This window comes from Culicoides brevitarsis, chromosome 1 (genome assembly GCF_036172545.1).
Source record: "Culicoides brevitarsis isolate CSIRO-B50_1 chromosome 1, AGI_CSIRO_Cbre_v1, whole genome shotgun sequence".
Taxonomy (NCBI): domain Eukaryota; kingdom Metazoa; phylum Arthropoda; class Insecta; order Diptera; family Ceratopogonidae; genus Culicoides; species Culicoides brevitarsis.
Window position 1 is genome coordinate 4,642,364 of NC_087085.1, and position 16,930 is coordinate 4,659,293.

A 16,930-nucleotide genomic window follows, 5' to 3' on the forward strand; every position below is an offset into this window, starting at 1 on the left:
ATCTATTATTTTTTTTATTTTTTTTCTGTATATCTTTTTCGTACTTTTCTGCTTAAAATTAAAAATTATTATTTGCTTAAAAAATATATAATTAATAATTTCAAATATGAAAAAAGCATTTTTTATAAATTTATAATTTTTTTTTATTAATATTAAAAATTTAGTTTTTAAAAAAATAAAATTAAGAGAAATGTAAGATTTAGTACGTAGAAGAGCAGCTAAATGTTACTAAACAAAAAAAAAATATTGTAGCTGTTTTAGAGTATAAAACATATATTTTTGCACTATGTTTAAGTAAAACAAAAAAGTAAAAATTCAAACACAGAAAATTTTTCGTACACAATTTTTTCACGTCCATTTATTTTTAGTTCTTTTGCTTTTTTGAAAGTAATTAATTATTGTATGAAGTAACAAGATTTGTATCAAGATTAAATATTAAAGCCTTTCACCTCCAAACAAAATTCCGTACTAACACAAAAGTTGCTAAAAAAAACAAGAAATAATTAGATTGCTGCTAACTATACAACTTTATTAGGAGTAAAATTAAAAATACATATAAAGAAGAAAAAAAAGTAAAAAGTAGAGAGATGATTATTATTATTATATGAAAAGTATCTATATATAAATATATGAAATCTAAAATAAAGTAATCTTGTATATGCTTCAAAAAAAATTTTTTTTTTCATTTTTTGAGAATTTTTGATGAAAGAAGGTAAGTTTAAAAAAAAGTTAATAATTAATTTTAAAATTGTTAAGAATTTTGATTTTTTTCTTGATTTTTTCTTTTTTTTTAAAAAAAAAAAAATTTTCAACCAACTTTTGATGGGTTTTAAAGCTAAAAGTTAATAAATATGCATTCTAAAGTTGATTTCAATTGATATCTGATCGATTTTTGAAGAAATAAAAAAAGTACGATTTTATCATATGAGGAGCAAAAATCGTACTTTTTTCCTCAAGTCACTTTTCAACCAAATTTTGATGGATTTCAAAGCTAAAAGTTAATAAATATGCATTCTAAAGTTGATTTCAATTGATATCTGATCGATTTTTGAAGAAATAAAAAAAGTACGATTTTATCATATGAGGAGCAAAAATCGTACTTTTTTCCTCAAGTCACTTTTCAACCAAATTTTGATGGATTTCAAAGCTAAAAGTTAATAAATATGCATTCTAAAGTTGATTTCAATTGATATCTGATCGATTTTTGAAGAAATAAAAAAAGTACGATTTTATCATATGAGGAGCAAAAATCGTACTTTTTTCCTCAAGTCACTTTTCAACCAAATTTTGATGGATTTCAAAGCTAAAAGTTAATAAATGATATCTGATCGATGATTTTATCATATAAGGAGCAAAAAAAGTCAATTTTCAACCAACTTTTGATGGATTTCAAAGCTAAAAGTTAATAATTATGCATTCTAAAGTTGATTTCCATTGATATCAGGTCGATTTTTGATGAAATAAAAAAACAACGATTTTATCATATGAGGAGCAAAAACCGTTGTTTTTTCTCAAGTCAATTTTCAACCCATTTTTGATGAATTTGAAAGCTAAAATTAAATAACTTTACATTCTAAAGATAATTTCCATGCATATCTGATCGATTTTTGAAGAAATAAAAAAAGTACGATTTTATCATATGAGGAGCAAAAATCGTACTTTTTTCCTCAAGTCACTTTTCAACCAAATTTTGATGGATTTCAAAGCTAAAAGTTAATAAATATGCATTCTAAAGTTGATTTCAATTGATATCTGATCGATTTTTGAAGAAATAAAAAAACAACGATTTTATCATATAAGGAGCAAAAACCGTTGTTTTTTCTCAAGTCACTTTTCAACCCATATTTGATGGATTTCAAAGCTAAAAGTTAATAAATATGCATTCTAAAGTTGATTTCCATTGATATCTGATCGATTTTTGATGAAATAAAAAAAATTACGATTTTATCATATGAGGAGCAAAAATCGTACTTTTTTCCTCAAGTCACTTTTCAACCAAATTTTGATGGATTTCAAAGCTAAAAGTTAATAAATATGCATTCTAAAGTTGATTTCAATTGATATCTGATCGATTTTTGAAGAAATAAAAAAAGTACGATTTTATCATATGAGGAGCAAAAATCGTACTTTTTTCCTCAAGTCACTTTTCAACCAAATTTTGATGGGTTTCAAAGCTAAAAGTTAATAAATATGCATTCTAAAGTTGATTTCAATTGATATCTGATCGATTTTTGAAGAAATAAAAAAACAACGATTTTATCATATGAGGAGCAAAAATCGTACTTTTTTCCTCAAGTCACTTTTCAACCAAATTTTGATGGATTTCAAAGCTAAAAGTTAATAAATATGCATTCTAAAGTTGATTTCAATTGATATCTGATCGATTTTTGAAGAAATAAAAAAAGTACGATTTTATCATATGAGGAGCAAAAATCGTACTTTTTTCCTCAAGTCACTTTTCAACCAAATTTTGATGGATTTCAAAGCTAAAAGTTAATAAATATGCATTCTAAAGTTGATTTCAATTGATATCTGATCGATTTTTGAAGAAATAAAAAAAGTACGATTTTATCATATGAGGAGCAAAAATCGTACTTTTTTCCTCAAGTCACTTTTCAACCAAATTTTGATGGGTTTCAAAGCTAAAAGTTAATAAATATGCATTCTAAAGTTGATTTCAATTGATATCTCATCGATTTTTGAAGAAATAAAAAAAAGTACGATTTTATCATATGAGGAGCAAAAATCGTACTTTTTTCCTCAAGTCACTTTTCAACCAAATTTTGATGGGTTTCAAAGCTAAAAGTTAATAAATATGCATTCTAAAGTTGATTTCAATTGATATCTGATCGATTTTTGAAGAAATAAAAAAAGTACGATTTTATCATATGAGGAGCAGAAATCGTACTTTTTTCCTTAAGTCACTTTTCAACCAAATTTTGATGGGTTTCAAAGCTAAAAGTTAATAAATATGCATTCTAAAGTTGATTTCAATTGATATCTGATCGATTTTTGAAGAAATAAAAAAAGTACGATTTTATCATATGCAAAAATCGTACTTTTCAACACTTTTCAACAATTGATGGGTTTCAAAGCTAAAAGTTAATAAATATGCATTCTAAAGTTGATTTCAATTGATATCTGATCGATTTTTGAAGAAATAAAAAAAGTACGATTTTATCATATGAGGAGCAAAAATCGTACTTTTTTCCTCAAGTCACTTTTCAACCAAATTTTGATGGATTTCAAAGCTAAAAGTTAATAAATATGCATTCTAAAGTTGATTTCAATTGATATCTGATCGATTTTTGAAGAAATAAAAAAAAACGATTTTATCATATGATGGGTTTCAAAGCTAAAGGAGCAAAAATTTCGTCTGATCGATTTTTTTAAAAAAAGTACTCAAGTCACTTTTCAACCAAATTTTGATGGATTTCAAAGCTAAAAGTTAATAAATATGCATTCTAAAGTTGATTTCAATTGATATCTGATCGATTTTTGAAGAAATAAAAAAAGTACGATTTTATCATATAAGGAGCAAAAACCGTTGTTTTTTCTCAAGTCACTTTTCAACCAAATTTTGATGGGTTTCAAAGCTAAAGGTTAATAAATATGCATTCTAAAGTTGATTTCAATTGATATCTGATCGATTTTTGAAGAAATAAAAAAAGTACGATTTTATCATATGAGGAGCAAAAATCGTACTTTTTTCCTCAAGTCACTTTTCAACCAAATTTTGATGGATTTCAAAGCTAAAAGTTAATAAATATGCATTCTAAAGTTGATTTCAATTGATATCTGATCGATTTTTGAAGAAATAAAAAAAGTACGATTTTATCATATGAGGAGCAAAAACCGTTGTTTTTTCTCAAGTCACTTTTCAACCAAATTTTGATGGGTTTCAAAGCTAAAAGTTAATAAATATGCATTCTAAAGTTGATTTCAATTGATATCTGATCGATTTTTGAAGAAATAAAAAAAGTACGATTTTATCATATGAGGAGCAAAAATCGTATCAAGGAGCACGTTGTTTTTTTCAAGTCACTTTTCAAATTTTGATGGGTTTCAAAGCTAAAAGTTAATAAATATGCATTCTAAAGTTGATTTCAATTGATATCTGATCGATTTTTGAAGAAATAAAAAAAGTACGATTTTATCATATGAGGAGCAAAAATCGTACTTTTTTCCTCAAGTCACTTTTCAACCAAATTTTGATGGATTTCAAAGCTAAAAGTTAATAAATATGCATTCTAAAGTTGATTTCAATTGATATCTGATCGATTTTTGATGAAATAAAAAAAGTACGATTTTATCATATAAGGAGCAAAAACCGTTGTTTTTTCTCAAGTCACTTTTCAACCCATATTTGATGGATTTCAAAGCTAAAAGTTAATAAATATGCATTCTAAAGTTGATTTCAATTGATATCTGATCGATTTTTGAAGAAATAAAAAAAGTACGATTTTATCATATGAGGAGCAAAAATCGTACTTTTTTCCTCAAGTCACTTTTCAACCAAATTTTGATGGGTTTCAAAGCTAAAGGTTAATAAATATGCATTCTAAAGTTGATTTCAATTGATATCTGATCGATTTTTGAAGAAATAAAAAAAGTACGATTTTATCATATGAGGAGCAAAAATCGTTGTTTTTTCTTAAGTCACTTTTCAACCAAATTTTGATGGGTTTCAAAGCTAAAAGTTAATAAATATGCATTCTAAAGTTGATTTCAATTGATATCTGATCGATTTTTGAAGAAATAAAAAAAGTACGATTTTATCATATGAGGAGCAAAAATCGTACTTTTTTCCTCAAGTCACTTTTCAACCAAATTTTGATGGGTTTCAAAGCTAAAAGTTAATAAATATGCATTCTAAAGTTGATTTCAATTGATATCTGATCGATTTTTGAAGAAATAAAAAAAGTACGATTTTATCATATGAGGAGCAAAAATCGTACTTTTTTCCTCAAGTCACTTTTCAACCAAATTTTGATGGGTTTCAAAGCTAAAAGTTAATAAATATGCATTCTAAAGTTGATTTCAATTGATATCTGATCGATTTTTGAAGAAATAAAAAAAGTACGATTTTATCATATGAGGAGCAAAAATCGTACTTTTTTCCTCAAGTCACTTTTCAACCAAATTTTGATGGGTTTCAAAGCTAAAAGTTAATAAATATGCATTCTAAAGTTGATTTCAATTGATATCTGATCGATTTTTGAAGAAATAAAAAAAGTACGATTTTATCATATGAGGAGCAAAAATCGTACTTTTTTCCTCAAGTCACTTTTCAACCAAATTTTGATGGGTTTCAAAGCTAAAAGTTAATAAATATGCATTCTAAAGTTGATTTCAATTGATATCTGATCGATTTTTGAAGAAATAAAAAAAGTACGATTTTATCATATGAGGAGCAAAAATCGTACTTTTTTCCTCAAGTCACTTTTCAACCAAATTTTGATGGGTTTCAAAGCTAAAAGTTAATAAATATGCATTCTAAAGTTGATTTCAATTGATATCTGATCGATTTTTGAAGAAATAAAAAAAGTACGATTTTATCATATGAGGAGCAAAAATCGTACTTTTTTCCTCAAGTCACTTTTCAACCAAATTTTGATGGGTTTCAAAGCTAAAAGTTAATAAATATGCATTCTAAAGTTGATTTCAATTTTATTTTGAAGAAATAAAAAAAGTACGATTTTATCATATGAGGAGCAAAAATCGTACTTTTTTCCTCAAGTCACTTTTCAACCAAATTTTGATGGGTTTCAAAGCTAAAAGTTAATAAATATGCATTCTAAAGTTGATTTCAATTGATATCTGATCGATTTTTGAAGAAATAAAAAAAGTACGATTTTATCATATGAGGAGCAAAAATCGTACTTTTTTCCTCAAGTCACTTTTCAACCAAATTTTGATGGGTTTCAAAGCTAAAAGTTAATAAATATGCATTCTAAAGTTGATTTCAATTGATATCTGATCGATTTTTGAAGAAATAAAAATAGTACGATTTTATCATATGAGGAGCAAAAATCGTACTTTTTTCCTCAAGTCACTTTTCAACCAAATTTTGATGGGTTTCAAAGCTAAAAGTTAATAAATATGCATTCTAAAGTTGATTTCAATTGATATCTGATCGATTTTTGATGAAATAAAAAAAAATTACGATTTTATCATATGAGGAGCAAAAATCGTACTTTTTTCCTCAAGTCACTTTTCAACCAAATTTTGATGGGTTTCAAAGCTAAAAGTTAATAAATATGCATTCTAAAGTTGATTTCAATTGATATCTGATCGATTTTTGATGAAATAAAAAAAGTACGATTTTATCATATGAGGAACAAAAATCGTACTTTTTTCCTCAAGTCACTTTTCAACCAAATTTTGATGGGTTTCAAAGCTAAAAGTTAATAAATATGCATTCTAAAGTTAATTTCCATTGATATCTGATCGATTTTTGATGAAATTAAAAAAAGTACGATTTTATCATATGAGGAGCAAAAATCGTACTTTTTTTCTCAAGTCACTTTTCAATTTTGACCTAAAAGTTAATTTTGATGGATTTCAAAGCGATTTTTGATGAAATAAAAAAAAGTTTTATGATGGGTTTCTAAAGTTGATTTCAATTGATATCTGATCGATTTTTGATGAAATAAAAAAAGTACGATTTTATCATATGAGGAGCAAAAATCGTACTTTTTTCCTCAAGTCACTTTTAAACCAAATTTTGATGGGTTTCAAAGCTAAAAGTTAAAAAATATGCATTCTAAAGTTGATTTCAATTGATATCTGATCGATTTTTGATTAAATAAAAAAAAAACGATTTTATCATATGAGGAGCAAAAATCGTACTTTTTTCCTCAAGTCACTTTTCAACCAAATTTTGATGGGTTTCAAAGCTAAAAGTTAATAAATACTCAAAATTGACTAAAAAAATTTTTTACATCTAAATCTCTTTATTATAATAACACAAATTAAAAGGAAAAATCATTGAGAAAAAAATTTAAGTACGTCAGAGAATAAATTACAATCCAAAAAGGGATTTGAGATCCTTGATAGTCAATTGATAATTGTTGCCCGTGGCTCCCGTCAACATCTTATCCGCCATTTTCAGCTTATTTTCCTGCAACTGATGAATTCGCTCTTCGATGGATCCCTCGGCGCGAAACTTGTAAATATGCACATCGCGTTCCTGCCCGATTCGATAGCAACGATCTTCAGCTTGTCGCTCAATTTGCGGATTCCAATGCGTGCACATGAAGAAAATGTGATTCGCTTTCGTCAAATTCAATCCGACGCCGCCGCAATTTAACGAGAGCAACAAAATTCGGGGATTCATGCAGTCACTATTGAAGCGTTTTACGATTTCCGGGCGTTCTTGCATGTCAGTTTCGCCTGTGTAGAAGACGTAACTCAGCGAAAGTTGCGATAAATAGTCGGCAATGATGTGCAAGTAAGAAGTCCATTCGCATACGATCAGGGCTTTGTCTTTTGTCGGGATGAAACGTTCTTTCAAAATGTGCAAAAGCATGCGGATTTTGGTACTAGGGCGTTCATCGTTGAAAATTTCGTTGTTAATGTTGAAGATTTCGCGATCTTCAATGGCGTCGTTGATCACAGCGTTCATTACATGTTCGTCTTCGGCACGAATTTGATCCATTTCGGCATCTAAAGACTCGGTTTGAGTCTTTACTTGAGATAGCATCTGTTAAAAAAATTTAAAAATATTAAAAAAAAATTAAAAATATTAAAAATATTAAAAAATATTAAAAAATTAAAAATATTAAAAATATTTAAAAATATTAATTTTTTTTAAATATTAAAATTTTTTAAAATATTAAAAATTTCTTAAAATATTAAAAATATTAAAAAATAAAAAATATTAAAAATATTAAAATATATATTAAAAATATTAAAAAATATTAAAAATATTAAAATATATTAAAAATATTAAAATATATTAAAAATATTAAAAATATTAAAAATATTAAAAATATTAAAAATATTAAAAATATTAAAAATATTAAAAATATTAAAAATATTAAAAATATTAAAAATATTAAAAATATTAAAAATATTAAAAATATTAAAAATATTAAAAATATTAAAAATATTAAAAATATTAAAAATATTAAAAATATTAAAAATATTAAAAATATTAAAAATATTAAAAATATTAAAAATATTAAAAATATTAAAAATATTAAAAATATTAAAAATATTAAAAATATTAAAAATTAAAATTAAAATTAAAATTAAAAATTAAAATTAAAATTAAAATTAAAATTAAAATTAAAATAAAAATTAAAGTAAAAATAAAAATAAAATTTAAATTTAAATCAAAATTGAAATTAAAATTAAAATTAAACTTACCGATCGAATCAAGCACGGATGCGCACACATTTGCCGCAAACGCAAGAGCAAAACGAGGATATTTTGAAAATTCATCACGTCATGCATGCGTTTTCTCATGATTTGAGCGACTTTGTAGAGATTTTTATCGTGATAAATGGGCTCTTCGTGACGTCTCATGGCTCGATTGTTCAAGAAGATTTTCATCATCATCGTCGAGACACTCATCAAACGTTGATAGCACTCTGATTCCTTCGCATCCAACTCATACTCGAAATGTTCGATAATTTTCGAGCATGGCACGAGATTCAACTCCTCCTTCGTGCGACGGATCATCAACGACTTCAAAATGACGTTAATTCGACCTTCGCCTCGACCCCAAGTACTTTTCGCCCATTTTAAAAAGATGTTGCGCTCGTCAAAGGGATCGCATCGCAAAAAGATCAAATAAGGATAAACGTCGTCGACACGATTGTGGATCGGAGTTCCCGTGAGAATCCAACGAAGTTTGCCGTGCAAGCAACAAATGGATTTTGAGAGTTGTGTTTTGTAATTTCGCATACGATGAGCTTCGTCGACAACAATTCGCTTCCAATAGACGCCGAAAAGGAGTTTTTTGCCGCCACTCATTTCATAAGAGACTTTTGTGTCGCTCGTGATGACAACGTGATAGCGTAAGAATTCATCGGGAGACTTGACTTTGGATTCTGTATGATGCACCTACGAAAAATATGTAAAAAAAAAAGTATTTTTTAGGTTTTTATTTTAATTTTTTTGTAAATATTTATTAAAAAAAAAATAAAAATAATTCAAGTTTGATTTTTTATTTAATATTTAAAAAAAAATAAATAACTTTATGAATCAAATATAATATTTAAAAAAAATATATATTTAAAATATTTATATTTAGAACAAAATATGAAAAAAATTAAATTCCAAATTTTTTCATAAAATTTTTCGTAATTTTTATTTATTTATTTTTTTTTGAATCAAATTTTCGAATCAAAAAAAAAGAATTAATTTTTAAAATTTAGGTAATAAATATAAAAATTTTCAATAATTTTAAAATATTTTTGAAAATTTCTTAAAAAATAATTTTTTTAAAATTTTTTAAAATATAAAAATATTTAAAATATGAAATAAATAAAAAATTTTGAAAATCTAATTTTGTAGAATCAAAAATATAATTTTTCTTTGATTAATTTTTTTTAAATAAATTTTTTATATGATTTTTTTTTTTTTGAAAGAATCAATTTTTAATTAAAGTTTGTTTTTATTTCAAGTATCAAAATTTTTAGATAGTTTTTAATTTTTTTTTTAATGAAATTAATTAATTATTTTTAATTAAAAATTTTCTGAAATTTTTTAAAGAAATAAATAGGTATAAGATTTTTTTACCATTTCAAAAAATAAAAGAATTTCAATAATTTTTAATATTTTTAAAATTTTTTTAAAAATTTCTCAATTTCTATTTCTAAAATTTTTTTTTTAATTTTAAAGATTTTTTTTTTATTTTGAAAACCTAAAACATTTTAAGTTATTTGACATTTTTCGTAATTTATTATTAATATTTTTTTTTGAATCGTAAAATAATAATTATTATTTTTTTTAATTAAAAACTCTTAAAAGTTTTTTTATAATTTTTTTAAAGAATTATTTAATTTTTAAGATTAATTCTGTCTAAATTTATTTAATTTTAGAATTTTTAAGATTTTTTTTTTTTGAAAACCAAAATTTTTTTTTATAACTTTAATAATTTTAAATATGAAAAAATTAAAACTCACATAAACAGACACTCCATTTGTGCTTTCAGAAAACTCATCCGCCCATTGTTGCGTAATCGAAGGCGGACAAACAACTAAAGTCCCTCCCATGTACTTTATACCCGGAGGTAATTTCATTCCTTTTGGTTCTTGCTCTAAAGTTGCTCTTACCAACCCAACAATACTGACAGTTTTCCCCAAACCCATGTCATCTGCCAAAATACCTCCGCACGGATCTTGCGTTTCTCGCCAAAGCATGAATTTCAGGGCATTTTGTTGATGCTCCTTCAGCTGTTTGATCATCCGTCGCGGCGTTGGCTCCAATTCATCAGGTCCTGGACGACTCATGAGCGAATCGTATGTCGTTTTGAGTCGATTGAAGATTCGACGACGATCGTGAAAGAACTCTGCGTCTTTTTCTTTGCCGTAACTTCCGCGAACTTTCGATAGTTGATCGACAAGACGCTCCCACGATTCGACGGAGCCCGTTTTGAGAGCTTCTTTGACTTGAAGCGCCATCTTGTGATCTTCTTCGGAGGTGTCTTTGGCATCTTCTGTATCGGGCAAGGCATCGTTGTCAGCTAAAAGAGCTTCAAGTTCCTGCAAATGACGATTAAAACCGATTGTGACTTCGGAGGATTTGTAATTGGGAACAGGAAATTCATCTTCAACGGTAGAAGATTCGCTAATTCGACGTTTTTTCATCACTTGAAAGCCTGCGGGAAGAGGTTGCTTCGTTTTTTGTGCCGAAGTAACTTGAGAAATTGTACTTTGAGTCCAATTCAAAGCTTTTTTGTCGTCAACATCACGCAAAGGAGTCGATGTTTGAGCATTTTTCTCCCCAATTTCCTTCTGTGGCGACGCATAAAAGAGAAATTCCTTCAAAAATCCCCCCGATTCAGCTTCCATCTCGTCATCAAAGTCAACATCGCCATCAATAATGGGCTCATCATCTTCAGAACTCTCAAAATCGTTCATCTTTTCATCCGAATTTTCCTCATTTGAAGAATTTTCCGAAAGATCTTCGTTTTCTTCGTCCTCTTCAGACCCAGAAGCCTCATTTTCCGCATTTTCCTGATGCAAAGTAGCTGTTGTGTAGCCCGATTCTTCATCAACGACGTCATTAATGGGCGATTTTTGACCCTCAGATTGACTCATTGCCTCAACACTTTGACTTTCTTCATCAATTTGCTCAGATTCGAGTCCCGAAGATGCCATTGGAAGACATTCGGGATCGCAATCGTCGCCAAATAACATAGCAAGGTCCAAGCCAGCCATGATTAAAACGCAAAACAAAAAAAAAACGTGGGATTAATTGACACGAAAACACGCGAAAACTAACAGGTTTTACGTAAAAGTACGTATAAAAATTACAAAAAGGTCAATTAATTGATGTTTTTGACCATTCAATAGTCAAAAATTACGAGATTTTTCCTCAGAAATTTAATTTTTAAATTTTTTGTCACTGACTGCTGTGAAAATTTCACAATTATTCGGTTAAATTCCCGTTGTTCGCGCTGATAAGACAAAAAATAATAATGATGTCAAAAGTGAATATTGAAAATTGGAAAAAAAAATTTTTTTTTCTTGCAAAATTCGACTTCAGCTTTTTTATTAAATTTAAAAATAAATGTTCAGAAAAAAAGAAAACAAATATTTTTGACAAATTCTAATATTTTTTTTTATTTTTTGAATCTTTAATTTTAATTTTATTTTTAAAAATAAAAAATAATTAAAAACTATAAATAAATTAAATGTTTTAAATAATAAATTTTAAAAAATATAATAAAGTTTTTAAAATAAAATAAAAATTAATAAAAATAAATAAAATTTGAAATAAATAATTTTATTAAGTAGAATTTAATTCAATTAATTATTTTTTTTATGAATTTTAAAATAAAAATTTATATAATTTATTATATTTTTTATAATTTTTTATTTAAAACATTTAATTTATTTATAGTTTTGAATGAAAACATTAAATTTATTCGCCTTTTTTATTCAATTATTAATTATTCTATTTCTAGATATACGGTATCGAACATACCATAGTGCACGCAACAACTACCGAAGAAGCGCAGACCATAAAGTATGTGCGATTTGGATTGTCTTCAGCAATTTTGAAGCGTTTCAGGACGTACAAGAGCCTGCTGAAGAACCAGCACGTTTCCACAAGTGCATGTTACAGAATCAGAAAGCTAAGCAACAAGTAAGAAAATGCTCGTATGAATGGCAGGAGTGTTGCATGGGAAAGGTCGTGTCGCGGCACCTTCTCGCGGCACACATTGTTGTCAAACTACGGGAAGGGACTCGCGGCATACATCCAATTTGCATCGAACGGAAGTATTCTCGCGTTTGATACGCATTCCTCTGAACAGCACTTATCTAAACGTGGCTGCGCGAAAATTTCAAAGATTGCCCGAGAATATGAATTGTCAAACGGGGCCGTACAGCAGAATATTGCCCGTGCGTTAATTCGCAAATTAAGTACGGTCAAAAGTAAAGGAGATCTGCCTCAATTCGTTCTGTGTAAGCAATTTTTGTTTGTTTTATTTTATTTTATTTCTTAGTTTTATTACTCACAATTTTAATTTTATATTTTTTCTTTTCATTATAGGAACCAGCCCACTGAAGAAGTCAATTCGAGATTGATTTTTTAAAAATATAGAAAATAGTAAAATAATTTGAGATTAAAACAGTAAATTTAACTTTTAAAAGTAAAAAAAATTTAACAAAGAAATTAAAGAATAAAAATATTTTTTGGAAAATTCGACATCAGCTTTTTTATTAAAAACTTTATTTAAATAAAATTAAATATTCAGAAAAATGAAAAAAAAAAATATTTTTGACAAATTCTAATATTTTTTTTTATTTTGTGAATTTTAATTTTTAAAAATAAAAAATAATTAAAAACTATAAATATTTATTTATTAAAAAAAACTTTCAACGCCATTAATGAACAACGCCATTAATGGATAACGCCATCGAATACTCGATCACTTTTGACATCATTACTCAAATTTCAAAACAAAAGAGTCTCAATTCGGCGTAAACAGAAAAATTGCAAAATACGCAGAAAATGAGCGAACAAAGAGAAATATCAGAAAATGAGGACCCGGATCTGGCGGAAGACGAAGAGGATGATGACGAGGACTGCTTCGGCTTCGATGACGATTCGTACTTTAACTTCCAAGACGACGAACCTCCGGGCGGTGAAAAACCTCCGGGTACCGACGAAAATCAAAATGTCTCAAAATTATTCGAATTTTTGGATGAAGCGCCGCCCGATCACTCGTTTTTGCGACATCATTTCACGCCGAACGACAGTAAAGTCTTCACGTGTGCAATGGTTTCCGAGCGAACGATGATGCTGAGGGACCTGCCTGAAGGAGTCCACGTTAAATTTTTCGAAAATCGCCTCGATTTGTCCACCTGTATGATAGAGGGTCCCAAACACACCCCATACGCGGACTGCCTCTTCTTCTTCGACATCCAAATGAGTCAGGATTACCCGAAATCCGCGCCCAAGGTCAAATTCCTCTCGTACACGACGCAGAAATTGAATCCGAATCTGTACGACACGGGCTACGTGTGTTTGAGTTTGTTGGGAACATGGCCCGGAGACACTGTTGAGACATGGAGTGCAGCGAAAAGTTCACTTTTGCAGCTTTTTGTGTCGATTCAAGGCTTAATTCTCGTTGCTGAGCCTTTTTACAACGAACCTGGTTACCATCATAAACGAGGAATTCCCAAATTTGCTGAAAAATCGCAAAAGTACAACGGAGATATCATGCGACTCGTGTTGGGAAGTATGTGGCGTCAAATTGAAAGAAGTCCAATGTGCTTTGCGAAAGAAGTAGAGGAACATTATACGGCGAAAGGACAAGAAATCTGTAATCGGTTTGAAATGTATTTGGAAAATCCGTCAATTGCTCCATTCCCGATGGTAAAAACTGAAGATTTTACATATGCTGCGAGTGAATTGAAAGCTCTCAGAGCAGTTGTGACACGATTGCAGCAAAAACAAGCCGAAATCCCGCCGAAAACTGCGAATTAATAGGTACGATTATTAAAATTGTTTTGAATTTTACAATTTTTGTCAAAAGATAAAAAAAAATTTTTTTGAGTAAAAATTTGATTAAATTTAAAAAAAAAAACAAAAAAAATAATTTTAAAATTTTCAACGGTCAATTTTTTGAATTGACATTTACAAATTTTTTGTCAAAATATTTTTAAAAAAACTAATTTTTAAATAATTTTTTTTTTTTTATTTTTTTTTTAAATTATTTTTGATTGAAAAATAGTCAAGTTTAGCTTAATTTCAATAAAAAATTATGGAAAAAAATATTTTAAAAATTTTAACGGTCAATTTTTTGAACTGACGTTTACAAATTTTTCATTCAAATCTTTATTTTAATTTTTTTTCATTTAATTTTAAAAAATTTAAATATTTTTGATAAAGTTTTTATCTTTTTTCACTCAAAAATATTTTTAAAAAGTCAAAAAACTTAAATAAAAAAATAGAAAAAAAATTTAAAACAATTTCGATAATTGTGTCAATCTTAAAAAAAAAGAATTTAGTATTATATACCAAAAAAAAAATGTAGCATAAATTTATTACAGTGCAAAGTTAGTAATAAGTTATTTTTATATCGAATCAAATTGAATGAATGGATTGTTGAATCAAAACACAGGAGCGTACTGTAAAGAAAAACAAAAAAAATACTGAAAATTCCTAAATTACCAATAAAAAGTTACTTACTTTCTCAAAAGGTTTCCTTTCTAACTTCAAAAATTCCCTTTCTTCGTCGGAATCTTTGACTAAAACGTAAAAAACGAGCGTTCCCTGTTGAACTGCGAAATTTTTCTCATTCAAAATGTCCTTTATTGTCTTATCGACATCCAATTTGTGTGTTCCTCCGAATTTTTTGTTGTCGTGATAAACATTCACTGTGTCAGCTTTGTACTGCCCTGGATGTCCCAACTTGAAATCTTCAAATAAAGCAACTAAACAATCGAATATCGTCGCATTTTCTGACACTTTTTGTTGGAAATCCATAATTTCGTATTCCGGATAGCAAAAAGCCAAGGGCCATTCGAGAGATCCATCTTCTTCGCTTATGGAAACCATGTGATCTTCCAACGGGGGTAAAAGGGGAATTAAATCTTTTTCTTCTAAATCGTCGACGGAGTTTGCTTCACAGAAGGTAATTGAACGTTTTGAGAGTTCCGTGAGAAGAGCTTTGAGTTTGTCGTCTTTTTTCTTCTCCAAAGCTTGACGTCGTCGAGAATTTCGGTTTTTAAGGAGTTTGCGGTTGGATGCTTCGACGACGATATCAGTTACAGTGCCATTTATTGGATCAAGGACGAGAAGTTCTTCGCAGTAGCGGATGCACTCGTCATAGCGTTCAAGCTCTAAACAGCATTGGGCAGCACGGAGTTTGGCTTTGATGTAATCTGGCTTGAGTTCGAGGGCTTTGATGGCGTCGTTGAGGGAGGAACTGAAAAAAAAAATTTTTTTATTAAAAAAAATATTAAAAAAATCAAAAAAAAAATAATAATTTAAAAAATATTGAAAACAAATAATTAAATTAATTTATTTTAATTTTAAAAAATAAAATTAAGTAAAAATTCCTTTAAAAAAATAAATACCTAAATTAAAATAAAAATTTATTTCAATTTTAATGAAAAAATCATTAGAATTTTTTTTTTAATTTTTAAAAAATATTTTATAATTTTTTTAAAATGGATTCAATAATAGAAAATTAATTTTAAAAAATTTATTTATTTTTTTAAAATTTTTTAAAAAATTAAATAAAAACAATTATTAAAATTTTTTTAAAATTTAAATTAATAAAAATTTAAGTAAAAATTGTTTTTAAATTATTTTAAAATAAATTTTTTTAATAAAAAAGATTATTTATAAAAAAATAAATAAAAAAAATGAAGAAAAATTTTCTTAAAAAATTAAAAAAAAAAAATAATTATAATAATAATTTATTTAAATTTTTTATGAAAATTAAAAAAATAATTATATAATTAAAATTAAAAAAAATATGAAAAAAAAAATTAAATAAACATTTTATTTTTTTCAGATCTCAAATTTTAATTTTTCAAATTTTAATAAAATATTTTATAATTAATTTTGTTATAAATATTAAAAATTTAAATTTAATTAAAAAATTATTTATTTTTTTTTTTATCAAAAATCATATGAAAAAAATATTTAAAAAAATTCTTACCGATAATTCCTCAAAAAATAATTCGCAGCACTTCGATTGTTGTAAAGTTGAGCATTCAACAAGTCATTATTGCACTTTTGCTTCAAGCCTTCCGAATATCCGTAAATTGCCATGCGAAATTTTTTGTGTTTCATATAAAACGTGCCGTCTTCCTTGTAACTTTGAGCCAACTCTTCCGCCGTGTTCTCTTCCGGATCATATTTCAGCTTTTGCATGCCCTCGTACAACGGATGAAGCTCATCTCCCGGCTCCGGAGCCTTTTTCATGAAAAACGGATGTTTATCCATCTCTTCTTGCCATTTGTCTTCGGGCCATCCATCGGTATATCGGCGTTTTTCGAGTCCCGCAATGAATTCATCAAGCTCGCGATCCAATTTCGCTGCCAATTCCAAACGTTCTTCATCCGTCATCGTTTGTTTCTTCGCTGGAGCGTCTGTTGCGAGACTTTCAACGGGAGTATTATCACTCATTTTGTCGTAATTTTATTATTTTTCGACTTTTTCCTCGAAAAACTTGAAGAATTTTTTTTTTCTTGAAAACCAAAACAAACTTTGACGTTTATTTGACAGCTCC

At 27.4% G+C, this 16,930-nt stretch overlaps 3 protein-coding genes across 8 annotated transcripts; 1 reads left to right on the top strand and 2 right to left on the bottom strand.

Moving 5' to 3' along the window:
• Positions 1–6,945: 6,945 nt before the first annotated feature.
• On the bottom strand, positions 6,946–11,592 carry LOC134838337 (transcription termination factor 2-like). Its single transcript, XM_063853847.1, has 3 exons — positions 10,137–11,592; positions 8,374–9,072; positions 6,946–7,705 (listed from the first exon to the last, which is right to left on the bottom strand). The coding sequence occupies exons 1-3, from the start codon at positions 11,391–11,393 to the stop codon at positions 7,025–7,027; spliced, it is 2,637 nt and encodes an 878-aa protein (XP_063709917.1). The 5' UTR covers positions 11,394–11,592; the 3' UTR covers positions 6,946–7,024.
• A 1,549-nt stretch (positions 11,593–13,141) lies between these two features.
• LOC134838241 ((E3-independent) E2 ubiquitin-conjugating enzyme-like) lies at positions 13,142–14,863 on the top strand. Of its 6 annotated transcripts, none has more exons than XR_010162348.1 (2): positions 13,142–14,241; positions 14,723–14,816. XR_010162348.1 is itself a non-coding variant. In XM_063853727.1 (2 exons), exon 1 carries the CDS (start codon positions 13,195–13,197, stop codon positions 14,170–14,172), a length of 978 nt encoding a protein of 325 aa, XP_063709797.1. In that variant the 5' UTR covers positions 13,142–13,194; the 3' UTR covers positions 14,173–14,175; positions 14,723–14,863. The 6 variants fall into 6 exon arrangements, 5 of the variants coding, with proteins under 5 accessions (XP_063709797.1, XP_063709801.1, XP_063709799.1 ...); XM_063853727.1 differs by having other exon boundaries at positions 13,142–14,175; positions 14,723–14,863; XM_063853731.1 differs by having other exon boundaries at positions 13,142–14,175; positions 14,739–14,861.
• On the bottom strand, positions 14,635–16,901 carry LOC134838239 (DNA polymerase interacting tetratricopeptide repeat-containing, protein of 47 kDa). Its single transcript, XM_063853725.1, has 3 exons — positions 16,358–16,901; positions 14,878–15,616; positions 14,635–14,816 (listed from the first exon to the last, which is right to left on the bottom strand). Exons 1-3 carry the CDS (start codon positions 16,825–16,827, stop codon positions 14,799–14,801), a joined length of 1,227 nt encoding a protein of 408 aa, XP_063709795.1. The 5' UTR covers positions 16,828–16,901; the 3' UTR covers positions 14,635–14,798.
• Positions 16,902–16,930: the final 29 nt, after the last annotated feature.